Genomic DNA, 26,787 nt, shown 5'->3' on the forward strand with positions numbered 1-26,787 from the left:
TTATTTTGAAAACTGTGTTACACATTTGGCATTTATGAAGCTGTGTAATATTTAAAATGTGCAAAAATCATCGAACGTACACTTCTCACCCACTGTCTCTTTTTTATCTCTTACAGTACATTCTTATATTGTGTACACTTTGCATTCAGGTGCTCAAGTATCTCCACCTTTAATTAAAATGCGCCAGCTTTGTTTTTTTCTTTGTTCAAATCTAATGACGATGTACTGTATGTGTGACTAATAAAGCTATTCCTATTTTTTCACTTTTTTCATCACATTCTAGTGTCATGGACACATAAAGATGTCCATAGTATAGTAAGCAGTGAAAAAATAGTCATAGTACAGTATGTTGAAAAAAAGTTATATGTATGTGATGAAAAAAGTACTGTATTTGTATTATTTTTCCATATACTATATCAAGACCTGCTCTTGACAATATAGGACATTGTAGTTCAACAAGTATTTAACAAATCTCACAACCTGTTTCAGAGGAACTGCCTGTTGTCTGTTACATTTCTAAGTCTTCTTAATCTTAATTTTAATTTAACATAAGGACACAATAATGTTTTTTTCAAACTGGCTCAAAATACTAACATTTATTTGCCACAATATCTGGAAGTAAACAACTGCTAAACCGAGTGGCCTCCACAGGCGACAGAGCATAAGAAGCCAAGTGTGTTGTAGTTATTTATTACATGCACCTGTAGAGCTTCTCATAGCATCAACTGTTATTAAGACATTACAGAAGCTTTGGACAGCCTCAACAGTCAACAATCATTTATAAAGGCACACGCAGCAGGATGAACCATTTCACACCATGTAACTGACCCAGAAAATAAAAACACGACCTGTTACAAATACAGCTGCACAAGTACTACTGCAGTTACAGCACTAGAATATTACCATATTACTATACTTTATTTCTCAGCTGAGAGGTCAAAATACTGCACTACTGGCTCTAATCTGGCGATTCAGTCATTAAACATCATAAACATAAACACGTGTTCATGCAGAAGAATATATGAAACTCAGCCTGAGTGAGAAAACAAACAAATACCTGAGTAAAGCAACACTGGGATGGACTAAGAAAGAGAAAACGATTAGTGAAACATGCCTGCATAGGCCACTGACAGGATCACGAGAGGGTCCTATCACTATTCACACCGATTAACCTACAGCGAGCAGATCTGCAGCTTCTGCTGACTTAAATGTGAGTTAGGCACTTGTGGTAAATGATCAGTGACAGGAGCCAAACAAGGAGGGGCCCCTCCTCTCAGACTCACATATGCATTGCCTTGCACCAGCTGCTTGTCAACCAATGGCTAAATCAAACTAGTGACTTAGTGAACTTCTTGGGGAAACTTCACGAATATCTTCGTCGTTATTAAACACTGTACTTGTTTCGAGTGTAGATCGGTTGCTGGAGAACTTTCTTAATTATGCCTCAGTGTTCGGTAGAGAGAGCGAGGCGTGTGCTGGTGGAAGCCAGTGATGGGGACTCGACCTGCGTTCAGCATGAGCAGCCTCAGTTGTGGAGGACATTGAGCTACTTAAAAATTTAGACGATGATGGCAGCGATTTGCATCATACAGTAGTTCATCATCAGTCGTTACAAAGTCAAGTCTGACCAGAGTGTTTTTAGATTTAATGGGAGCTGGACATCTTGAGGATTTAGGCCTATTGTAAATCAATGGTAAGACTGTATAAAGCCTGAAGGCGTATATGACATTAATTGTTGAATATATATTTAAACACTGCAGCATTTGCAACTTCAAGCATATTGTGTTTTCTCGTGAAATTTAAATAAACGCCTCCAGTGTCATTGTTAACCCTTTATCTTAACTTTGTCTGGGGCATTTGCTTTAACATAAACAGTTGATGAGAAAATATTTATCCATCTATTCATCATCAACTGCTTCTCCTGGGAAAGATACTGACTTACATTAGTAAAATGTAGCTAAGGCAATCTGCAAACAGATGGTGCAACTGACTCCAGGTTACTGATACATGACTGAACCTCTAAGACAGATCTACTTAAACAAGAGAAAACAGATAAACTGTCATAATTAATCATGCCGGTGTGATGCATATTCTCATTTCCCACACGTTTTTTTTTAAATCAAACCTTAACATACATGTTGTATTTTCTTTTTGCATATGCTTTTATACTGAAACATCAAAAATGGCAAATATTCATAACACTGTAATGTTAACGAGCTTTAGAAAAGACAGCAAGTACCCAGATGTCAACAATCAGTTAAGAGAATGCTGTGAAGATGTAAAAACAATATGTGTAGAACAGTGGAACAGGTTTCTCTACGTTCCTCAACATCAATATGATGGCAGCTTTTTTTCAGATACTGACGGTCGGGGTCCGGCATGCTACTGAATGAACAGACATTCTCCCCTTTGAAACGCGAATCTGAGGCATGACTCTGAATGGATCCTTTGCTAACAGTGGTCGGGCTACAGTGTGGCACCAGCGAGGTAATAGCTTGCACATAATGCCTCTGAAGAGCCTGTGATATGTTTGGAGGCCGGCACACGGAAAGGAACAAAACACACGTTCACGACTGCGACGGCAAAACCAGACCTCGCAGGACGTACCGCAGAACAGAGAGTAGCGCATCGCTAGTTAGCATAGTATCATGTGGAGAGCTGTCAGTGGCCTCACACACTGTTGGGGTTGTAGCACAGCATGTTCAGTTGCAAGTTTTCATCCCAGTGTCTGAGGATGATGAAGAGCTGGTTGGCCGCCGCCTTGATGGAGGCTAAATCGCGGCCTTCTGGGATGTCTTGCGCACTCAGCCACATGCTGGCCTTGGCTGCAAGCAGTTCCCACTCGATGAAATGACTGGCAGAGCTGTGCTCCAGCCAGGCCAGCGCCACGGCGGTGGCCCACACCATGCCCTCCGGCTCCATCATCCTCCGGGGGCCGCCGCCGCCGGGCGACGCCGGCTCCGCCACCCCCGAGCCGCCGTCCGTGTGGGAATGCGCGGCCGCAGGGGGGCTTCGCGGCGCATCCGTGCAGGCGCTCCCGGGCTGATCCTGGACGCCTGCGCCGGGCTCTGCAGGCTGCCGCCATGCTTCAGGCTCGCACGGTGACCGGTGGCCGTCCTCTGCGCTGTCAGCGCGCCGGCTGCTGGACTGGGACATGGGGCCCAGGCTGGTGCGGTGGCTGGTGAAGGGGGACGTCCATTTTAACTTGTCCATGGGCACTTTAATGGCATCACAGAGTGCCGCGTCCAGGGGAAAAGCACCACTGGCCAACTGCAACAAGACCTGAGTAGAAAGAAATAGTTTAGTATTGATGTCTAACAAAGTCATTATGCTCATACTTAGGATAGGAGACATACAAACTCCTCCAGTTGTTACTAAGCTATATCGGTTATATTGATTTCTATAATAAATAAATAAGTATCCATGAAAACAAAACACATGACACAGCAGTCATCGCTGCTACTCACCAGCGGAATGTAGTCTTTGTTCTCACTGTCGCTGTCTCCAATTGAATCACCAGACTTGCTATGGGATCGACACATGAATCCTTTGGCGGCTCGGGTCAGCAGACGAGTCCTGCTGAGAGCGAGTCTAACGGAGCAGAGGGACACGGAGGATTAAGTCAGCGCACAGCGCATGCAGCACGTACCGCCGCGGGGTTCCATTCGCTGAACCGTCGGGAGAGAAACATGGTTCTGGCGACTGGGGATATGGAAAGATTCGTAGAAAAGGCAGGAGAGGCTTTGTAGCTCGGCTCTGGAAAGAAGAACGGTGAGTGACTCCGCGCGTTCGTACGGCGCGGACAGAATTATACCGTCAGTGTCATGAGGCGAGCAGAAGATCGTGGTCACAGGAGATGGAGCTCCAAAATTGCTCTAATAACAAAATATAACCACAATTACACAGTTATTACTATTATTAAAGACCATTATTAAAGAGCTCTATTCAAAAATTCTTTTGTGCAATTGGGGATGACACAGTAAATGTACCCAGAAGAAAGTGTCTGAATAGTATCTGAATGTGCTATAATCCCCATGTTTGGCTTTCTGTGATGAATCATAGTATGAGCTACTACAGCTACTGTAGTTCTATTGTACTGTAGCACAGCTGCGCTTTACTTTTGCCTTTTAAAGGAAATAAATCGATAATCGATCTAAAAATTACTATTAGACTAGAAAAGTTAAAGTAGCAAAATGTGTATGACTGTATGTACCTCAAAATTGTACCTCCAGCACTTGGGTAAATGTGCTTAATTACAGTATGTAACTAGATGATATTATAATATGTGATTTGAGAAACAGATTAAATTAATGTTAATCGCGGGTGTTTGCTCGCGCAGTGGGACCACAGATATGGAGCAATTATTCTGCCAGTCTGTCTCCAGTGACCCACCTGGCGGAAAAAAGGCTCTCCACCGATTTCTGGGATTGGTCCGAGGTCACAGACGGACTCCTTTGGGAAACTTAGAGACAGAAACACACAAGAGTTACACAAGAGCAACCGAGGCCATTTAGGCCGCTCTCCTACGCGACTGTGACTTAATAAAGAGTGGAAACACACCCACAGAGCTACTGCAGTGACAGCATACTGTACAGGATATTCCAGCAGCTGTCTCTCCTCTGCAGGTTAAAGCACTTGGTCTTTGTGGGTCTATTTGTGCCTGCGCCACAAGCTCATTGTTTCCGTTATAAAGGTTCAGACAGCGTTTGTCAATACAAGCCAGAAACCTGTGTAGATACTGTCATCACTCACAAGAGGAGGGACTAAAATATCAATGAGCCCATGTTTCATATACAAAACAGGGCAACGGTGTTGTCTGGAGAATGACAAGAGGCAGCCCGACAGTCTGCTGCACGTCAGGGCTCTGCGGCGCCGCCTCACCCTCATGGAAGCTGCGTCTTTCCCAGCCGGAGGACGAGGGCGTGCTGCACGGAGAGGCGCCGTCCTCCACACCTGAGACAGTGATCGAGACAGAAAATTAACTTTCAGGTGTTTTTTACTTAGGCCCAGACTGGTAATTTTAAAAAGTCATCACCATCAGCCCTGCATCTGTGCCCACTGTGATTTGTTTGTTGTTGTTTTTTTTTTTAACTGGCAATGCCAAAGCAGATGCTCAAGCATCTGCTGTTGCTATGCTACCACTGAAATCCAATTTTAAATCTTGTGAAGTTGGAGTATTTTTAATGTACAGCCTTCTGAGGGCTCTGTATCTCAAAGCGCGCAGTGGATGCGAGTCTACAGCGCTATTATTATTATATTATATGGACTCACCTCTTGAATTGCACTTTATTTGTCATTAATTAGTTGATATTAAATTAACGCTTCTGTTTAATATATTAGGTGTGTGAGTTCAAAACGCAGCCTACTGTTGGGCAGCAGGGCGTCTTCCTCCGACACGCCGTCGGACTGAGAGCGCCCCAGGCCGATGGAGTAACCTCTGTTCCTCCTGCTCCCCGAACGAGAGCTGCTGTGGGAGCCCCTCTTCAGGCCTTCACCTAACGAACAAACACTGCTTATTTGTATTCAAGTCAACAGGCAGTGGCTTTCCCATGCGAATGGGTGGACAGAAGGTGTAGATTAAGGCCGTAGAATAAACAGGAAGGAACAATTACATAAATAATTCAGGATGTTCGGAAAAGTTAGTCTGATCGCCACAGATTTGGAAGAAGTCAGAAGATCTAATTGAATTTTTTTAATGAAATCCTTTATAATTCCAAAGAACCAGACTCACTAAGATAAGATGACCACCTCCTGGCTCCAGCTTGTGGTTAATCCTCACTCTACTCAGTATCAGTCTAGTCATCTAAATCCTGTTCAAGGGCATTCTTCAAAATGTCAAGCTACTAATGCGAATCATAAATGAAACCGTAATTAAAATTTAAATTCTAATTAATTTCTAATTCAAGCTTTTATAGACCAGAATCTTAATTTATATTCAAGGCTGTATATTCACATACTGTTCAAAAACAAGAAGCATGTATAGTATTATATTAGATCAAATAGGGACTTACTGTGATTTATGTATTCAATACATGTGTGCAAATATTCATTGGTGTCCAGGTCGATGGGAACAAACGCTGTGTATTTACTCAGTATATTGCAGGCTTTGCTGGTGTGAATAGCATAAAGCTGGTATTTCCTGCCAGAGCCTGTAAATAACAACAAGGACAATGACGACGTATGAAAGGATCAGAATGTCCAATCATGAAAACACAAAATGACAGCGGCGCTCACCGTGCTCAATCTCACACTCCTTCTCCACCATGTGCTCAAAGTCCTGCATGATGGAGCTTCCGGCCAAGTGGTGGAAGGTCTCGTTCCAGAGCTCCTCGTGGACCTTCTCCTCGCGTTCTCGGCCGTGGAGGAACGGCTCGATGTCGAAGAGCACCTCCCACCTCATGGGTTTTCCGCACAGCAGCCCGGACACCACCGCCTTGCAGTTTCCTGTGAGCTGGTTGGCTGCGCTCACATCCGGCGCCTGGGCCTCCTGAGGGGTTTCTGCCTGACATAGCTGGTGTCCGTAACCGTCTGAAACGTGCCAGAAACACGATCTGATTTGCTGTTTGCCTCCAGAATCCTCATGCTTGGATTAGTGATATGTTAATTCAGGAACTGTTCGTATTTACCTGCCTAAAGACACATCAAATAGCTGGTTTAGCTCCAAAAACATTTGCTGTTTGCCCTGCTGTACATACATATCTGACTGGTAGAAGTCTAGTCTCTCCTTTTACAACCAGGCCGTCACAGTGAATAGTTAAATAAAGATCATTATTTTTATTATTTGTGCTTAAATGTGTGAGCAAATACAAGTATGATGATAGATCCCAATATTTAATCTATAAGAATTATTTTTTTCAAACTGTGAACTCAAACTGATTATTCATGCAAAGATTTAACTGCTTTAAAAACAAAAAAACATTTTAATTATATCTTGAGATTATGGATTTGGCTTAGAAGCTTTTCAGATTCAGGCAAACAATAAATATTTTTCATTCTCATTTTTCAGCAGATGAGTTAATATGACCAAAATCTAAAAAAAACACTAGAAACCACTAAAAATGCCCCAGTCAAACTCTATACATCCACTGTGAGTGAGGAGCGGCTCAGTCTAATAACGCATGGCTGGTCCGGTGGCCTCACCAGTGTCTCCGGTGCTGCCAACAGATGGGCTGTCGGTGGACGATCTGGATCCATCCTCCCCGACAGGCGCGCGGGTCGCAGGCTGCGCAGCGCCGCTGGCGGGCGGAGGGTTGTCCGGAGGTTGGGAATGGAAATGAGGCTCCGCGTCGACCTCCTGCTGCAGGAGCGGCTCCTGCTGAGGGAGCGGCCTGTGGCAGCTGGCGGGTCGTCCTCTCGGAGCCGCGGCGCACAGGCTCGCCAGCTGTGGCTGAAAACCAAAGGGAGAGCAGTCGTGGGCTTTAGTCAAAGGAGGAAAAAAAAAATTAAATCTGCTCATTTGACCGATGAGATTCCTTCAAAGAGGCATTTACATTACCTTCATGTATGAAATAGAAAGAATTGTTCACCCTCAAAATCTAAGAAGGCTCAATATATACATTATTTATAATATTTAACCCTCAGATTAAACACTATGGTATAAGTATAGCTACATTTGAAGATGATGTAGTTTCTCAAAGGCTTGGTGAATACTGTTTAGTTCAACTAAGATACTCCCCTGACTGATATTCAAACCTAATTACAATTCATAAATGCTGGCCTTCATTACCGAGGAGAGCACATTAGTCTGGTCTTCATTATTCACCGGTCCACGCACGGGTCAGACGGCTGTTCAACGCGTCCTCACAGCTTGAATACAGATAATATTTCTCCACACACGCTAAGATCCTCCTGCCACTGTTGCTTTACTGCGAGCTCAAATACAAAACGGAATCACACCTGGTAGTCGTTCTTCCACTGCGTCTCGTGCTCGGGGCTCATCTGGCCGATCAGCTCCTGGACCTTGGACCTCCTCAGTGGGTTCTTGGGTGCCACAGAGCTGGGGTCACTGGGGGTGTAGACCTTCTTTGCTGGGTTGTACTCCATGATCTGGTTGGTGCTGTATGCGCGCCTCCTGGGAGACGTCTTATCCAACCCTAGGGCGTTTTTAATGGAAATAATCGATTGGAAATAGAGATTATATCATGGAAAGTATTGGGACTCAGTGTACGACCCCTTGGGTCTGAAAGGCAGCGTGACTGGATAAAACCTGACGTATGTTTGGCTCTGAGGTGTGAAGCTAAAGTGGAACCAACCGTGCGTTGGCTCTGCCTATATGCTGGGGAGCTAATGCTAGCTAACAGCTGTCCACACATATCAGACCGATAACAGCCCAACCGCTGCAGTTAAAGTAATGAACTGTCAGTCCCTGTCGTGTCTGCGCTCACTGCAATCATTAAACTTTCTGCACTTAGTTAAAGCATCTGCTGCTGACGCTCTATGTGGGGCTTCATGGGATGGAATATATTTCTAAAAATATATATCCATCACATACCCATCACCCAAACCATTTGCATGCATCCTAGTAGGGATGCTGCAGCCTACACCAGCTGTCACACTGAATGGGTCTCCAGTCCATCAGGGCCACATCTACAGACAGTCATTCACACTCACACAAAACTTAAAGCCTCCAATAACGTGGCTCTGGACATGGTGTTCATTTATTATTTTTATAGCTGCAACAAGTGGAACTTGTGATAAGAACACATATTACGATTTACGCCACAGTACACAGTCTAAACAAACGGAGGTGGGCTCGTTTAGTTTCTGCTGCATGTTCTGCAGATTCTCACCCATGGAGTCTTGCTCTGTGGTGACAGGGCTCCTGTCAGTCATGGGGTCCTGGTTGGAGTCATAGAGAGGACCAGGGGCTGCGTCCCTGTAGGAGCCCTGACTGTCACCACTTGACTTCACCGAGTCCTCTTCTTGAGAGTGGTAAAACACGGAGCTGGCCGACTCAATGGAGCGCATCATGCTGTATCTCCTCCTCTTGTCCTGTTGGGATTCAAGGTAAAAGGCTCCTCTGTGCGTTCGGCGTGTGGTGTCACCATTCATTATGTTTCAGCAGGAGTCTGGCACTTACAGATTTAGGGTTCGCATGGTAGCGGGTGGTGTCACAGACCACGCTGTAGCCAATCAGATTGTCCCCTGGGAACAGGAAAGTGTTGCCCACAGGCGAAAGCAGCACCTCTTTGGTCTCGGGAAAGAGCCATTCGATTGAAATGTCACTAAGTACCGGAGACATGGTTTTCTTCAGGGACTTTATCATCTGTGGAGTGGAAATAAGTGGGCTAAAATAGACTTTCAGAAATAAAGAACACCTTCCACCCAAACTAGTAAATAAAGCAAATGGCATCACTCCACAAATGATTTCCTAATTGGTATCAATGGTGAACTAGCAGTGGTCTGAAATTGCTGCCTAATGGCTCTTCAGTGGCTGTCGGCCATTAGGAGCAATTCTCAAAGCTGAAAAGGAGTACCTTGGGTTGCAGCCTCTCTCCGTCGGCCAGGAACTCCGCTGTTCCTTTGGAAACTGTAGCCAGACCCTTCACCAGCCTCCTGCAGACATTCTGTCCTATGCCGAAGGTGAAGCATCTGCACAAACAGATCAAACGCCGCAGCTTCCATGAGGAGATTGAGACGGGCGTCGCGCTCGCATTCTGCAGATACTGTGTCTAATGAAACGCAGTGCAGCTATGCAATCTATAAAATCTAATCTGTTACACATACCTTAGGGAATAAAACAGGAAATGATCTTCATGGAGGAGTGGAGGCATGTTTGCTGCTTATCAGAATTCTCCACAGAGCTCCAAAGACGCTCCATTGTAAACACTTTTTATTACAATATTTTCATACAGGGATGAGCTGGTTAATTTCACTGCATCAGGCAAGTCCCTTTGCATTTTTAATAAGATCCCAGACACCTGATTAAAATGGAAATGTCGCCTTCTACACAGTTGAGAACAGAACACAGGTTTAACAGTGCTGATTGTAAGTGTCACGATGACCTCTGACGCGTTGATGAAACGGCCACGCTGCGTGCAGCTACCGTGCAGTGATGCAATCATCTGTGGCCACTCAGCCATTAAAAGGGGGAAGACAAAAGTCATTTTCCCAGTGACTCACAGGCCGAGGCTTCAGGTGGCAAATTAAATGATTTGTGTCCGTGCTACAGTACTGTCGCTCGCCATGAGGCGACAGCATCTTCGCTTCCTGTCTGTGGGCTTTGCAAAATCAAAGGACTGAGTTCGAGATTATTCAGAGCCTCTGTAGTGCTTTAAAGTGGAATGTTTGACATTGACGCAACATAAGCTGCACATTTCCAGATTTCATTTGGAGAGAATTATAGCTCTGGCCGGGTGTTACATCCCTCGCCGTGGCGATCTCTGGATGTGGTTTTTATCCCCTCCATGAGCTCTGCAGATTGAACTGGAGCTTCCTGACGGTCCACACGATCAGTAACACACAACGTAGTGTTATTCAGCGACACAACGGGTGTTTAACAATAGCGCGGTAGTTTACTTGCCTGACATAGCGTGCATGGCTGCGAACCAGCTCAATAACCTTGCCAGTGTTGCTGACGGCCCCGTCGGTGAGCAGGAAGACCAGACGAGGGTGTCCACTGATGGCTGGCTGCCTCAGGATCCAGTTGAGGGGTGCCAGGATGTTGGTTCCCCCCATGTCGGCCTTGAGCTTCCTGACGTAGTCACAAGCCAGGGCCAAGGCCTCCTGCATCACCAGAGAGGAGCAGAAAATGGATGGCATGCACGTAATGTATATATATATATATGTAATGTATATGTTTGACACAACTGCTTTTATTGCATTTTATTATCAGATTATTCTTAAGTTGTTATACACTAATTTATTAACTAATTGTCATTAAATAGACTCACATAAAATAGCAGTAAAGATGTTGATTATTACACGAGTCATCTGGCAGAGAAGCAATAAGCAGTTATTTTAATTAATTTTTCAAACTGTCCAGTTTCTCATCTTCCCTTCCCCAGTGTGACGCATGCTGCTCTTGTTTGTAATGTCAGTATCTTTGGGTGTAACACAGAAGCAGAGTCACATGTACACAACAGCCCTTCAGTCTCATCAGATATAATTGGAATGGTTTTCAGTTCATGGTCTGAACTGTCAAGAGTGTTGAGTGTTGTGTTTAATGTGCTTTAGACCATCAGTTGTCGTGTCCAGGAGGGGGTGGGGGTCAGTTTACAGGCCTCTAAGAGCTACTGTGCTACAACTACCATACAAATCAATACAGGAAAAGCAGCCCATGCAAGAAAAGAATCATCATCAGAAATCAAAGTCAGTGAAACCATAAAATCCTAGGTAATTTACACTTTCTACACTTATTTATTTACGTATTTATGTATTTATGTGTATCACAACAAAAGGCACCTCAGGGCGCTGCTGAAAATGGTTCTCATGATGACCATTCCAAGAAAGGAAATACAAAGGCTGGAATTACCAGCCTCAGATGAGAACACACCGAAAAAGCTTCATTTTTCAAACTGAAAAAATTCAGGAGTCAGACACATCCACACATCAAAGGAGTGTGAGTCAGGCTGTGGTGCAAAAAAATGCCTCAAAAAAACATTACTTCAGCAGAACAACAAGCAGAAGAGACTTGTTTGGGCCAAGAAAGACAAGAAATAAATGTGATGAGTTCTTATTTAAGAGTTTTGGTTCTAAGCTACGGAGCGTTTGCTGGAACGTAAACAGAATATGAGGTTCTGTGGAACTGTGGAGGTCTAAGGAGGACGGGACGCTTTGCTGCTGAAGTTTGAATATACAAAGCATTTATATAAAGCATGATGAAGTTTTACCTCCTCGTAGTTCTGGCTGGTTGTGAACAACGCTCTGAACGCTGAGCCGAAGCCCACTATGTTGAAGAAGCATCCGGGCATGAGGCTCTTGAGGACCACGACCATGGCATCCTGAGAAAGAGAACGCCTGAAGGTCACGTCCAGTTAAAGGCTGCGAAGCTTTTGAGGAAAAGAGAAGACAGATCTCTTGTGCTCGTTAGGTAGGTGCTTAACGACTCACTGCATTCCCATCATTTCTAATGCAGTTTGGCTTCATGCAATGATGTGAGGTTGAAGCATGTAGCTGTCATCATCACACAGCATATGTTCTCAGGAAGCGGAGTGGGTGGAAAGTATTGTTTCATCTATGGCCAGTACTTTTACAGCATAAGGGCCATTTCTTCATTAATATCAACCTTATTAAAAGATCAGTCAGATGATGAAAAGCATAAAGCTCCAGATTTTAAAAATATATTTGAAATAATGCTTCAGGAATCCTTGAAGGATGAGAGGTAAACAGTCATGACATCACTATCAGGCTTTGCTGATGTTATGACCAGACTCTTTAAAAGGAGACACGTCCAATAAAAACCTGACTCGCATAAAAGGGCAAAGTCAGCGCACAAACCAAACCCACATATTAAAAATGATCACCCTTGAAGGAACCCCGAGTTGTCGGGGAAAGGCATTAAAGAAAGCACACGTGAAGACTTAAAAGGCTTGCTGTCTAAAACCCAGCAACTGTGAGACGTTTGGTGAATAATGAACGATTTGTCTGATCAATATTTATGTGTATGAGCCCTTCACACAGTTGGCAAAGCCACGTCTATACTCTCCACAAAGATAATAGCAGTCTATGAAACAGACACAGCTCCTCCTATTTTAATGTGTTTCCATCCACAACACGCACATACAGTGCAATATAATCTGCAAACATCATTTAAACTGGTGATCGTGTGAAATGTACAGCAATTTATATGGAAATCAGAGCCTTGAGGTATGTAATGCACCTGCATCCATACGAGAAATATGACACCAGACTGAGAGTGAAATACCTTCACGTGGTTAATGTTGACCCCACTCATGCTGCCGCTGCGATCGATGAGGAAGATAAACTCGCCGTGGACCATCCTCAGGTCTGAGCTGATGGATTTCAGGTCTGGACAGAAGTTCAACATGACCACGGGGTTGTGGAGGATGTCCTTATGCAGCCGTCTGCGAATGATTTCTACCTAAGAGCAGGAATCAAGAGCAAAGGCATGAATTAGAGAGGATTCGGTGCCATGAGATGATTGAAGCGGTTTGTGGATGTGAACAGGTTTTAATCTAACACTCAGACAAGGGGGGGGGGTAATGAAAGAGACAAGTCATCCGGTCGATAGAAAGAGCACATCAATTATTGTAGATGTGCAAGAAATTTGCGGCAAAATGTGGCGAGCCTCTGGAGCGTTTCCATAGTAACCCATTTTTATGGCTAAGTGCTCGCTCTCCTTCTGTTTAGGTCTGCTGGTCACTTACAACCTCGCCACAGCGGAGGCCTGAATGGAAACACACCTGATTCCTAAGCACATAAACAAAGCCGTTTAAGCAGACACGCTGGAAAGAATGAAGCTGAAGAGCCGCCAGCGCTGCTGGACAGGCAGCGCGCCTGCTTTTCCCGGGGCTTGTATTACATATGTTCGGGGGATACCTTAGATATTTCCCCGGGGTTTATCTACAGCCACTGATGTGCTGCTAATGGAGGCAAATATGAAAAAGTAATGCCTTTAAAGCGATTTGTGTCAAAACTCAGGCGTGAGGTCCCTATGTTTTGATTTATGTTTCAGCATTAAAAGCATTTTGAAAAGACACTGTAAGAAAACAAAGCAATACCTCATTTGAACCTGGTGGATTTAGTTATTAAAACCACTTAAAGTGGTTTGTTACTGTGCTTTCATGCCCAACTGTTATGTGATAGGTTTTATATATTCTTTTATATGTGACATTCTTACATAAGTGATCAAAGAACCACATACAAACTAATGTACAGTAGGTGTGATTTACTAAAGGGTCATTTGGTTCTGATGGTCATCCCTTGTAATTCCATTGAGCTGAGAGTACTTTCAATCACACTAATCAGAAAACGTCGATTGAAAGGTCAACCCGATTACAGCTTCATTGTGAGAGGAAATTCAAAAAGTCACCCGTTTGGTCCCAAGTCACTAAACCAAATTAGAGTTGATCCATCAAGTGGAGGCCTACTGACTTCCTGATCCTGTCCTCTGGCACCGAAGGCCAACGCTGGAAAGCTCACTGGGTTTACGCTCTCCCTCACTCAAACGGGCCTTTTCACACAGAAAGGAGTTGATTCCGCTCCATTGTACTGTGAATCCTAAAGCATTGTGCAGCGTCAGGCGTAAAGAAATAACACCATTTAGCCTCAACGCGCCGCTCCGTCCTCAGGCGGCGCCGTTGGCTCAGGTGCATGTTTCTGATTGCGCACACTCACTTTTCTCTCGTTGCTGGAATCCTTCTTTGTGGCTTTGAGGAAGTCGCTGCGGCCGTGGAGATACTCATCGTACTCCTCCTGCGTCATGTCTCCGTTCTCGATGAGAACATGTGGCAGATGAGGCTCTAAAGTGACACAGTAGTTCAGGACAAGGACATTATTGCGTATAATGCAGCCAGATTGTAAGATAGTAGATTAAAGTGGATAAATAATGGGACAACACAATAGACTGGATCACAGCTGGGTCTCAAGAAAACAAAATGAGCTCAGAGAGTTGAGGGAACGTTGGGGATCTCCACTGTCATTTCTCTTATACCCAGAGGTCTTCGCTCCTATTTAACATCACTGCTTCAAATAGAAAACATTAAAACCTGTTCCTGCTATGGTTTAAAGACGGACACAACTTCCGCCCTGCTCGCGTCCTTTACCTCCGTCTCTCAGCGTCCATGTTGCGACGGGAAACGGCAGCACCGTTTCCCGAGCTGAATTAAATTGTCCGGCTTTGGCCGCAGGTCTGTTTGCGAACAAAGCCTTCATAAGGGTCCTATTGGATCAGCGGGGACGGGCTCATTGCTGCCTCTGGGAGACAACTGGCCCACACACAGTGCAGGTCGAGATGGCAGCGAGGGAGAAGCGATTGCATGGGGGGAAAAGGCGACGATTCACGCCCACACAGAAGCATATTATTCCTGCTGGCTTGTGATAAAGTGACAGGGCAACATTTATTTTCCTATTTATCATTGATAAACACACTCCATAATGCAAAGATGCTATGAAAAACAGTCAGAATTAATTATTCCAAGATATTGTACTTGACAGAGGACAAAAGGCAAATTGTAGAGCTGTGGAGTGAATACTTGAAGTGTGCACCTACCACTGGGGTAGATGAGGATGTTGACAGGACAGTCATACGTGTACTTGTCGGCCAGAGTGATGACGATGCTGGTGGCGGAGCGGGCCAGAGGGTCGGCATCAGCTCGGATGGCATGAGAAGGGCTCTCGACGCCTACGCAGGGAAACAGCCACGGCACGTCAGTCGGCCCGCGGCTTCACCTCCAGTCACAACGACTAACGAGGAACCAGCAGGTGCCGCGAATGGCGCCCGAATTCAGGAGCTTAGAGTAGCAGGAAGACTTTAGAGCGATGCCTTCAAGGGCTGCTGCTTTTTAAGCAACCGTGAACCCTGAACCTGTAACTCATTAAACACTGTGGTATAAATATTATGTTACACAATTAGCTTAGCTTAGCATCAAAAAGGGAAACAACTAACCAGGCTCTTGCCTATAACCCACATTACAGTATGTGTTGTTGGTTTAAATAGTAAAACAAAAATTAAAAATGTAACTAATTCCAATTTTTGTGCTAGTTTGTGCAAAGCTAATTAAATTTAATTTAATAAAATAAAGTCAACTATTGCTGCGTTTCCATATTAAACTGACAAACATGAGGATAGTATCTTCTCATTCAACCCAATTAAAAAAGGTCAGTTAGCATGAATTAATTTAGTCGAGCATCATCTGTGACACACAAACCATTATACTGTGCATGTGAGAAGTGTCGAGGGGCACTGAAACACTGGGCCTGATTACAACAGAGCTCAAGTGATTGGATCTGTTATGCCGTTCAATCAGCATTCCACACTTGATAAGTGCATCCCTGACCTGCAAGGAGATATGGAGCCCGTATCTCCAGTTGGAAGTTGAACTCGTAATCCATGGAGTTGATGGCCTCCTCCTCCAGCAGAGACACCAACCACAGCTGGGGAGAGTTGGGAGTTTGACTGTGAGGACTGGAGGCACTGGAATGACGGTCCCGCCTAGACAGGTCAGAGGATAATTACAGTTGAACAAAACATATAAACAGGTTTGTAGTTTTCTTTATAAAAAAATATAAAATAATCTGTAAATTTGATAACCACAGGTGAAAGGTGTGATACAAACAAGATTTTCGTCGCTTTTTCTTACGTTCTAGAGAAATTTGGGGACAGTCCCTGCTCCTCGTTTATTGTCCTCTGCACCCTGGGAGTACACACGGATGGGGACGACACCCTGATGCCCCCATTGGGCAGGGTGGGTAGTTCAGAGGAGGTGCTGACCAGAATATGGACCGTCTCCATAGGAGGGATAATCCCAAGGTTAACCACCAGCACTGTCCTCTCCAAGTCCTCATCCATCACTATGTGTCCTGTAACACCACATTAGGTTACTGAACAACTACAGTACGTGTTCCCTATCCCAGCCCATACTACACACATGAATACTGAAATGTGTGTGACTCATACTTCTCCCTTCTATTTCTTTATGCTCAATTTTACAACTGCTGCTCTCACTTAACCAAGCAGTTACTCTAAATTGAGGTGGTTCATGTGTCAGTCAGTACAGCTGTTGGTGCCAAATGTAATGAAACTTCCTGAAGGTGGTGCTGAGACTGAATGTTAACAGAACAAACTAAAGGTGACCTCGATGTTTGACTTCAGTCCACCTAAATGGACTACAAGTATGTTTATTCTCTCAGTCCTAATATTCCCGATATTCCAGTCGGTCAGGACAGATTTGGGGGGACAGCGTCTCTGCCCATGGCTGTTGCTGGTGTTGAGCCATTCAAAGGAACATTCTAAATTAAAGCATGCGTCATTTAGTCCTTTACTGTAAATAAAACGTACAGAAAAATGTGTTTCAAATTTGTGTCTTTGGTCTGACAAACCTTTCTGTCTGCCATTCTACCCTAAACTGCGTTTAAAATGCAGGCTCCGTTTCTTATTTGTAGTCACAAGCTTGATCTGGGACAACTAATGAAGCTGGGAGTCATTTTTAAGTCAAACAATACATTATGCTACCAAATGTCTGATTTGGAGTCATGTTTGCATCCACTAAACAAATTCAGATCCAATATTTTGTTGTTTTATGTCCTAAAAGGCAACTCAATTTCTTGTCATGTGATCCATCATAATAATAATAATAATATTACATTTTATTTATTACTGATATGACGATGTTGATAATAGCAGCTTTAATCTTACCGCTGCCACTCTGCATGGCTCCATTAGACGTACTGCAGCAATCCTGGTAACAATCCTCAATTTTTGCCTTGTCTTTGATTTGCAGTGTTATAATCTGACTGGATATCATAGCCTCGAACCCCACAACAATGGAGTTTTCTTCCAGTGGATAAATGAAGATCCCTAGAGGGAGAAAAAAAAACAACCCAAAGTGAAACAAGAATGTGAACCACAGCCAGTAAACAAGCAACTGGACATTCAGTCGATAATAATGAATTTCACAGCAGAGTATAGGCTGCGGCTAAAATGGTTGTAGGACAAGGCTTCACATAATTGAACTAAACAAATTAGCCATATGCCGTGCTCACACTCACCCTCGATTGCATGATCCTCAATGTTTTCATAGGTCATAGAGGTTGTCAGAGCCAGAGTATAACCTCTAACACAGGAAGTGATGTCAGAGACACTGAGAGGCAGGGCACTCCGATTCCCCTTGTTAATGAGACCAGGCATGGTAGCAATTATTTCAGGATTCTTGTTTGTTGTCACATGGAAAAAAAAACACAAAAATAAACTATTACAAGGATGTAGAGCATTTATTAACCACAACATACAGTTGAAATCTGGCTAGAGACCTTTTCTGAATGTTTTATAGAAGATGCTTTTCTATACCTGCCATCTCTCAAACAAACAAGATGAGCAATGACACGCTAGCAACAAACAAACATACAAATAAAGGAACGCAAAACATACATGTACAGTGAACATAACAGACAGCACCTGTGCAGGTTCCCACACCTGCAAGTAAGCCAGCGTTGGAAACAAGAGCGGAGTCCAAAAAAGAGCAGTGGAAGCACAACATCTGTGGGATGTGTTGCACAAACAAGTCTGATCCGTGAAGGACCCACCTGGTGACGTCTAGAATCTGCTGCTACCTTCAGATACCACAGCCTGACAGGTCAGGGCTGTTTTAGCAGCAAAAGGAGAATCCACACAATAATAACAAATGGACATAGTTCTCTGATTCTTCTGATTGGTGGATGTCATATTTGTAGTAGGTATTTGGGATAAAAAAAGCTTCTTCTAAATTCACAGAGATTTGTCCTTTCTTTTTACAGACTTGTATGAATTTACTTTAGGGAACGCCAATAAATAAAGACAGTGAAACTGGACAAACTTCACTTGGGGTCAAACATGCTAACATGTTTACTGCAAATGGGTTTTGTAATTATCACATAGTCTTGTGATTTTATGAAATAAGATCATCAAACATAATGTGACCCTTTTGGCTTATATCCACATGGCTGCTTTTATATCTTGAAATACATTTCTAAGCAAACTTTTGTCCATTGTTTACTGTATTGCGACAATCAGTTCTTAAAAATTTCTAATTGACTTAATATAAAAGTAAAACATTTAAAGATGACTTAAGTAATACTTTAACATATATATTTAGATAGATTTTAAAGAGCTTATAAACTGAGCTGAGGCTCAATAAAAGCATCTTTCTTCTCCTTTTTTAGTCACTTTTGTGACCCAGTAATAACATCAAACACGCAGCAGTGTCTCATTACAGGCTCCAAAATGAGATTAAAGAACGTTTGTAGGTTAATTTCAGCAGGTTTTATAGTATTCGAACTGCAATAATGATGTCTATGATGCGATGTAAAACCAAGGAGCCTGGAGAGACTGACTCAAGGTAAGGTCACAGTAATAAAGCAAATTACACTACAACACACAAATATGCTGAAATAGAATAAAAAGACCACATCCGGGGCCACGTGAGAGAAAAAGGAAACTTCAAATACATTATATTAAAATGCAGAGTAAGGCACAAGGAACTGGTAATTATGTAAATTATACAAAGCAATTATGAGTGGCTTTGGGACTGTGCTTCATTGTTGTCATCTCCTCCATCACCAATCTTGGTTTTATGCTGTCAGGGGTCTGTGTCTGCCGCACGACCAGAGCCCCGGCGCAGCCTTGATAGGAAGCGTTATGACGAAAGCAATTTCCATAGAGACAGCTCTGCCTGCTTGGCTGCTTGCCTGCAGACTGACCAGTAACATCTCCAAAGTGTGCCGATGTTTGCGATGGCGCGACTGGTTGCAGTTAAGAACGCGAAAAACAATCTCCAAGCCACTGAAAACGGGCACAACTTTCCCACTCTGAGCCGCACTTTGCATTAGAAGCTCCTCTGGTGCAAATTCAAACGGTCTTTCTAATAGCAAAAACTTGGGTCCAGTTGTTATTTATGGCGCGGAAACGGTCACATATGCTTTTGTTGTCTGCCTTCACGTCATGTGTTCAATCAACCACAGCTTGAAGACGAACAAGAATCCGCTGCTTTTATGAAACTGTCTCTTAGACAGAGAGCATAGTTAAATAATGAATTTAAAATGACTGATGCATCTGAAGCATCATGTACATTCTCATTAACTATTATTTAATGTAACACATTTTCCTCAGAGGTTTCTCATCTTCCCGTTTTTTTCAGCTTGTTCTGTTAATTGATGCTCGTAGCGACGATCCCGGGATGCTTCATTTGTGGCTGGGTCTCGTCACACGATACCCTCCCTGGGGGGTGGGATGGGGGGGGGGTAATGCTAAAACACCACCCAAGCATCAACTCTAGCATTGCCACACTTCCTTCCACTCATTTGTGCCAAAGCAGGGAGCGCATTCTGCTGGTGGCAACCTGTTGTTCAGCGTTCTAGTGTTTCCTGTGCAGAGCATGTGTGAATGGCACTTGTAATCATCATCTAAATGGATGACCTTTACTGGATTTAGCACGGATGACACGAATGTTCGATACGTGCAACATAAGCGCGACAAAGCAAACTGAATAGACCCTCTGACGTGGGCGCGGGACCAGACTCGTCATCTTACCTTGCATTTGTGTCAACTGGGTCTGCAGCGAGGATCTCTCTCTGTCAGAAGTCCACTTGTCATGAAAGATATCCTCCTCCTCTTTTTATCCGTCCGCTCTCTGTGGCGTAGAGGGAATAGACGCTCTGCCACAGGTGGCAGGAACTACAGATGCAGCAGCCACATTGTTAGTAGGAGCTACAATGCAAAGAGAGAGGGAAGGTGGGTTAAAGCTGCAGCGCCAGTTCAATGGAGCACTGCAACATGTGGTTACAAAAACAGATAGAGAACGAGAGAGAGGGAGAGGGAAAGGGAGGGAGGGGGAGCAAGGGAGAGAGAGAGAGAGAGAGAGAGAGAGGGAGGGGGTTGGGGGCTGAGACCATCCTTCCAATAAACATTCCCATCCTTTATGAATTCACAGCGCCAGCACCACCCACTCACTCCAGCCCCCACTGATATCGATGACAACAGGTACCCTTCCTATTAGCAGGGGGACCTGTGCGAATGAAACACTCCGTAGCGCCAGGAGAGTGGAAGCGAAGCCTCCGAGGAACAGATGTGTGGGTGACGGAGAACTACAGCATGTGTCTCCCACACATCAGCTCGAACGCCTTTCCGCTCACCCATTGGACGGCCCCTAACTTTTCAAATCATTCGGCTGTCGGTGTGTTTTTGTTATCACTCGGCTTGTGTCCATGTGTTCCTTGTGGCACAGTTATTTATAAAGCCATTTTGAGTGAGAGAGAGAGAGAGAGAGAGAGAGAGAGAGAGAGAGAGAGAGAGAGAAGGAGAGGAATGGCTGAATCTCAGCATCCGCTTCCAAATTGAATTAACCTGCAGCCAATAAAACGCTTGAACCCCCACCACCCCCTCCCTCCGGCTGCCATCCGTCTCCTATGTGTTTCTCAGCCTCTCAGACACAATCATGCACAATCACCTGTGTTCTCTTTTTTTGCATGACAACCAAACAATGGAGGCACTAAGAGCAAATTCCAAATACATTTAGTTCATATTGTGGTGAGAAGTGTCCAATGGAACATTTCTAAACAGATAATAATGTCTAAAATAAAATAAAAACATTTTGATATTCCTCATAATCACACAGGGACAGAAAAGCAACACATTTCAAAATACTGCAAACCTACTGTTTCATGGCCTGTTCTGTACACATGCCATGTTCAGTACAGTACATTGTTTGTGTGTCATAGCTCTGTTTAACCTGTGTTGGCCATTTTTATTTTTTTCGGCAAATGTGTGTTTATTAAAAAATCCGTAGACTTGTTAAAAATGTTTTGTAGCTTTTATAAAGTACAAGTACAAGTGAATTTAATTTTTCGTTAGGAAGATTTTCATGTAAGCATAAGCCAGTAAATTGTAGTTAACTTCATCTTAAACTGCAAATCGTGTAATAATTGCAGGTTTCCAGTCGCGGGCTAATTAGCAGCTAACGAGTCATTGCCTGCGTTCGTGAAACGTCCAACGCAACAAAGGCGGCGCCGGCGATGTGGTTCGGTAATAGTCGGGTCAGCCCACGATAGCGGGTTATGGCTTTATTACGCTGACAGCTAACTTTTCAAAACCGTGTACAAGACTAATCTCTTATAATGTCCGAGGAGTTGTGGGACCGTGTCCTGGACGCCCAGGAGGCAACAAGTTCGGCGTCGCAGGTAAGTTGCAAAGGTGAGCAGCGGGTCCAAAGGTACCGTCAAACGCGGGGTTCTGGCTCACTGCGTGGTCGTTAGCAGGCTAGCTTAGCTTAACTGGCTACTTACCAGTTTCGCTAACGCGCCTTTTTTGTAGCCTTTGGCTAATGCTAATTAACTCTATATCCCATGTTTAGCCTGACTTCCCACGGACGATGGCTGGAGTGCGTGGTCCATTAACCATGAAGGAAGACGTGAATAGTAACGTAACACGTTCCTCTTCGTTATTTATTACTTCATGATGGTTTTCTGGTGCTAATTGTCCGCATGTGCAGGCAACGTTCTGCCGGAGAAGGACTTTGCGGACTTGTGGAAGGAGGAGGACAAAGTGGACCTGGCTAAGCAGTCCCTGTTAAATAAACTGATCCACCGCTCTCTGGTGAGGAACCGAAACCAGGTGGAGGTTCTTCAGCGCGACCCCACCTCCCCTCTGTACTCTGTGAAAACGTTTGAGGAGCTCAGGCTGTGAGTGTTGCCTTGACCCCCAATCTGATGATGATGATGATGATGATGATGATTATTCATTCATTCTCATGAGATTGAAACTGAGTCCTACTTGACTCATCAAGTCAAAAACGTCGTTCTTATGCACTCCCTCTGTTTGTTAATAGGAAACCTGAGCTTCTTAGGGGTGTGTATGACATGGGTTTCAACAGACCGTCCAGGATCCAGGAGAACGCTTTGCCCATGATGCTGGCACAACCGTGAGTTCATCATAAACACAAGTACAATGAAAGGAATCCTTTATCTGTTGCCTGTGGAAACTGCTCATCCTCGGAGACATGGCAACAATTTCATTTAATTAAGTGTTTATTTATTTTAAGAATGATTTTTTTTAAGAATCAGTCTTATTTGCCAGTTTTGCATAAGACAAACCTTGAATTGCATCCGGTCTGACTTTTCATACTAATCATACTGAACATTAATTATTTACATATTAATATCAAAGAAATTAAAAATTCAATAAAGTAAATTGCAGCACACCTGTTTCACTTTACTTTTTACTGTCCTTCCCCTATGTCAGTGATGTCAAACATCGAGTCCTCCCTGCTGGTTTTCCAACTTTCCCTGCTGATCACCTTGAACAGGTGTGGCTTATCCAGCTGCTGATTGACTGAACACACCCGATCAAGGTAATCAGCAGGCACTGGGGAAGGGAGAGTTGGAAAACCAGCAAGGGACTGGTTTGAGTTTGTGATGGTGCCTTCAGACACAGCTTGGGGGGAAGAAGCTGGCTATAACCCCTTCACCATGTTCTTGTGTGCATGTCTTTTCTGGTTACAGACCTCAGAATCTGATTGCCCAGTCACAGTCTGGCACAGGTAAAACGGCAGCTTTTTCTTTGGCCATGCTCAGCCACGTAAACCCAGACAATAAGTGGACTCAGGTGAGCATAACATGAGCAGAGGAGAAAATCTTCCCAGCATCCAGATGTGCTTGTAACATTTTGATGTTGTTTACTTTCAGTGCCTTTGCATCTCGCCAACGTACGAGCTTGCCCTGCAGATTGGTCAGGTAGTTGAACAAATGGGCAAATTTTGTCCAGAGGTGAAACTGGCTTATGCCATTCGTGGAAACAGAAGTAAGAACCTTTTTGATGTGTAAGGATTTGCATCAACCAATGATATTTCATTAGCGCAGTTAGTGTTGGTTACATTGCTGTATCCTGTCCTCTGCTTTCTGTTCAGTGGAGCGTGGAAAAAAGATACAAGAGCACATTGTAATAGGGACCCCAGGCACACTCCTCGACTGGTGCTCTAAGTACAAGATAATTGACGCCAAGAAGATAACAATGTTTGTCCTGGATGAAGCGGATGTGATGATTGCCACACAAGGGCATCGTGACCAAAGCATTCGAATACATAGGTATATTGTTTTGTTATAATTTTTTATATATATTTTTTGTGGCAACCACAGTATTACAAAATGGTCTTTGTTCATGTTTCTGAAAGATCTTTTCCTTTTTTTTTTTTCCACAATACTTCGCGTATGCTCACACTCTTGCAGGCAGCTGAGTCAGGACTGTCAGATGCTCCTATTCTCTGCAACGTTCGAGGAGTCTGTCTTGAGGTTTGCAGAGCATGTTGTGCCTGACCCCAATGTCATCAAGCTAAGACGTGAAGAGGAAACTTTGGAAACGATCAAACAGTTTTATGTGCTGTGTAGAGAGAAGGAGGACAAATTTGCAGCACTCTGTAATTTGTATGGGAGCCTCACGATTGCTCAGGCAATGATCTTCTGTCATGTAAGTGCAACATGACGGGACATTGGGCTAACACGGAGGTAAAACTGTTTATTTACTGTTATTTATTAAATTACTGTATCTTGAGTGACTAATGTAACTACTTCCTAGCTAACGTTACTGTTAGTGCTCATAAGACAACTCAGTTTTGTTTTTTGTTTTGTTTTTTTTCTTAGACTCGCAAGATGGCTGCTTGGCTGTGTGCGCACCTGATCCACGAGGGCCACCAGGTGGCGCTGCTGAGTGGGGAGATGACAGTGGAAGAGAGAGCTGCGGTGATCGAGCGTTTTCGGAGTGGCAAGGAGAAGGTGCTTGTGACGACAAATGTTTGCTCCAGAGGTGAGCGCATGTCCTAGATACAGTTTAGTGTCAGAAGTGAAACATTTATTATAGTGAGTGTTGCAAACCCCCACGTACCAATGTCCATCACAGGTATTGATGTGGAGCAGGTGTCTCTTGTGGTGAACTTTGACCTGCCTGTGGACATGGATGGAAATGCAGATAATGAGACATACCTTCACCGGATTGGTCGCACGGGACGATTTGGTCGACGAGGGTTTGCTGTTAATATGGTTGACAGCAAATACAGCATGGATATCATTAACCAAATAGAGACACATTTCAGTATGTTCTGGCTTTTTTCTTTCTTATTCAGTATCAAACAGAATTTGTCAGCAATCCTAAAATGACCCCCCCCCCCCCTTCCGCAGATAGGAGGATCACAAAGCTTGACACAAGCAATCTTGAAGAAATGGAGAAGCTGATGAGCTGAACTGAATTCTGCAAATGTGACTTCTTTCAAGAGTGGTGGTGGTGGTGTTGAATTTGGTTGTTGTTGCATTTGGTGGTGGTTGTGTTGTGTGTTTTTTTTGTTTGTTTTTTTTGTAGATAAGAAAAATGAATAAGTCATTGTTTGTTCTTTTCATATGCCGGTTAGAAGGGTTCTGCCTGTGTCAAAGACAATTCTGTTGGGTGTCTTTGAAAAGTTCTCACATTTGATGGACCTCGATATTTTATTGAAGATTAAAAAAAATCACCTCATTTTGTACATTTGTGATTGTTTTAATAAAATTTGTAATGAGCAGAAGTTTTCTGTTTATTAAATACAGTTTTCTTTGAGTACCTCCCAGAAATGGTTTTGTCTTTAAGCAATTAAGTAATTGAGAATGCATTCAGAACAAAAAAATGCCTGGCTTTATCACAAGTGTATAAAATAATTTCAAAATAGTTGTGTTCAGATTTACATTGTTACTGATGATTATCATGATGTAGACTATCATTCAGACAGTGGAATTGCTGATTTCAAATTCTTTTAAGGTTGTTTTTAAATCCCTTACCAGACTCAGGATGCTACAAATTTTTTCTGAAGGCCTCTGACCGCTCTTTTGCTCTTAAAATGGTGCTTACTCTCACTTCAACAGTGAGGAGCACACGAAACTAAATGTCTGATAGGGCAAGCCTCATTTAAAATGCTAAGGAACAATCTACCAATTATGTGAACTTGGTCTGACCTGTGTGTGATTTGAGCCAATTTAAGAGGGAACATGTGTGAGGGTGTCCTAACTTTTGCCTCAGTTAGAATTTGCTTTGTGAAATTACATTTTATAGAAAATCCCTTCACATGGTTTAAGTGCTTAGATCAATTGCTTTAACCTCTCTGTATTGTCAAATTGAGATTATGGTGTCCTAATTTTATCAGATGGCTATAAATGAAAACAATCTGTTCATTGATGATGTTTCTGCAATATTATTTCAAAAATTAATTAAGAGAGATGCACAGCACTGATTTGTTTATGATGCCACACTGGGCCAAAGTCATGTCCATATCTGTGAAGCTCCTGCGTGGCACATCCATAGTCTCAATAGAGGCTTCTCCATACTGTTCTCCAAATCTGGCTTCTGCGCTGGCTCTCACCGTCCAAAGAGTGTCAGTAGGCTCAAAGTGCTGCTGAAACCTCCTGCCACACGGTGCTCGCACAGCCAGGAGCAAAGTGGGATGCTCGACCACGGCTGGTCCGGGGACCACGTGCCCCCGGCTTTGCTGCGGAGCGCCGTCATCAGCCAGGCTGAGCTCGGACGTGTCTCTGGCCTGGTTCCTCCCAGGACTCACCTCCGAGTGCCTCCTCTCTATGGATGGAAGAACCTTGTACTTGTTGAGTGTCTGTGGCGCGGCCGGAGCAGGGGGAGCGTGGTTCCGCATGAGCAGCACCTCGTCCTGGCTCAGCTGGCTGGACTGCCACGTGACGGGCTGGGACAGGGAGCGGAAGCCTCCGTCCGGTCTGCTGCTGCGCACGGGAGCCTCCGGAGGCACGGGCGGTCTCTGGGCGCCGTTTGTCTCGGCTGCATAAATAGGCTTGTTCACAGCAGGTCTGCTTCGTCCTTTGGAGGACTTTGGCCTCGTTAAATACATCCTTAACCAGCTGTTGAGAGTCTGTCTCGCATTGGTCCCATTAGTTTCCTGCTTTCAGTCCTTCGCAAAAAGAACAAAAAAAAATCCCCGCAAGCGTTAGAACAAGTCCGACTGAAAGCGTCCTCACTAATTAATGTAAGTATATGCACGTGTAAGACTAATAAATTGTAATTTCTGATCATTAGCTACTTCTCAATAGCTTTCCTGCCAGTTCAGTCTCTCTATTTAGCGTCAGTGGTTACCATGGCAGCCTCGTTGCCGTGACAAC

General features: G+C 43.9%; 3 protein-coding genes across 5 annotated transcripts; 1 reads left to right on the plus strand and 2 right to left on the minus strand.

The window, feature by feature from the left end:
* Positions 1–674: 674 nt before the first annotated feature.
* Positions 675–22,145, minus strand: vwa5b1 (von Willebrand factor A domain containing 5B1). 2 transcript variants are annotated; one of them, XM_029157287.1, is made up of 23 exons: positions 21,937–22,145; positions 20,186–20,362; positions 17,671–17,830; positions 17,318–17,479; positions 16,263–16,482; positions 15,960–16,114; positions 15,173–15,304; positions 14,299–14,423; positions 12,866–13,042; positions 11,832–11,942; positions 10,523–10,725; positions 9,477–9,591; positions 9,080–9,265; positions 8,790–8,991; positions 7,897–8,093; positions 7,141–7,387; positions 6,235–6,528; positions 6,012–6,149; positions 5,367–5,495; positions 4,882–4,953; positions 4,393–4,462; positions 3,468–3,591; positions 675–3,282 (listed from the first exon to the last, which is right to left on the minus strand). In XM_029157287.1, exons 3-23 carry the CDS (start codon positions 17,807–17,809, stop codon positions 2,671–2,673), a joined length of 3,810 nt encoding a protein of 1,269 aa, XP_029013120.1. In that variant the 5' UTR covers positions 17,810–17,830; positions 20,186–20,362; positions 21,937–22,145; the 3' UTR covers positions 675–2,670. The 2 variants fall into 2 exon arrangements, with proteins under 2 accessions (XP_029013120.1, XP_029013118.1); XM_029157285.3 differs by lacking the exons at positions 20,186–20,362; positions 21,937–22,145 and having other exon boundaries at positions 17,671–18,023.
* ddx19a (DEAD-box helicase 19a) lies at positions 21,583–25,150 on the plus strand. 2 transcript variants are annotated; one of them, XM_029157304.3, is made up of 11 exons: positions 21,583–21,831; positions 22,005–22,068; positions 22,143–22,332; positions 22,479–22,571; positions 23,152–23,254; positions 23,335–23,449; positions 23,556–23,733; positions 23,875–24,112; positions 24,286–24,448; positions 24,542–24,733; positions 24,820–25,150. In XM_029157304.3, the coding sequence occupies exons 1-11, from the start codon at positions 21,769–21,771 to the stop codon at positions 24,879–24,881; spliced, it is 1,461 nt and encodes a 486-aa protein (XP_029013137.1). In that variant the 5' UTR covers positions 21,583–21,768; the 3' UTR covers positions 24,882–25,150. The 2 variants fall into 2 exon arrangements, with proteins under 2 accessions (XP_029013137.1, XP_029013138.1); XM_029157305.3 differs by having other exon boundaries at positions 21,588–21,844.
* ubxn10 (UBX domain protein 10) lies at positions 24,917–26,760 on the minus strand. Its single transcript, XM_029157335.3, has one exon. It carries the CDS (start codon positions 26,517–26,519, stop codon positions 25,869–25,871), a length of 651 nt encoding a protein of 216 aa, XP_029013168.1. The 5' UTR covers positions 26,520–26,760; the 3' UTR covers positions 24,917–25,868.
* Between the last annotated feature and the right edge of the window lie 27 nt (positions 26,761–26,787).

Source organism: Betta splendens, chromosome 7 (genome assembly GCF_900634795.4).
Source record: "Betta splendens chromosome 7, fBetSpl5.4, whole genome shotgun sequence".
Lineage (NCBI taxonomy): Eukaryota > Metazoa > Chordata > Actinopteri > Anabantiformes > Osphronemidae > Betta > Betta splendens.

Coding starts and splice junctions, on each gene's coding strand:
- ddx19a (XM_029157304.3), top strand. CDS start 21,769: ATGTCCGAGGAGTTGTGGGACCGTGTCCTGGACGCCCAGGAGGCAACA. Junction 22,069..22,142: donor CATGAAGGAAGACGTGAATA/GTAACGTAACAC, acceptor CCGCATGTGCAG/GCAACGTTCTGCCGGAGAAG. Junction 24,449..24,541: donor GACAAATGTTTGCTCCAGAG/GTGAGCGCATGT, acceptor TGTCCATCACAG/GTATTGATGTGGAGCAGGTG.
- ubxn10 (XM_029157335.3), bottom strand. CDS start 26,519: ATGTATTTAACGAGGCCAAAGTCCTCCAAAGGACGAAGCAGACCTGCT.
- vwa5b1 (XM_029157285.3), bottom strand. CDS start 17,908: ATGTTGTGGTTAATAAATGCTCTACATCCTTGTAATAGTTTATTTTTG. Junction 4,463..4,881: donor AAGACGCAGCTTCCATGAGG/GTGAGGCGGCGC, acceptor TCTGTCTCTAAG/TTTCCCAAAGGAGTCCGTCT. Junction 3,283..3,467: donor ACAAAGACTACATTCCGCTG/GTGAGTAGCAGC, acceptor CTTTCTACTCAG/GTCTTGTTGCAGTTGGCCAG.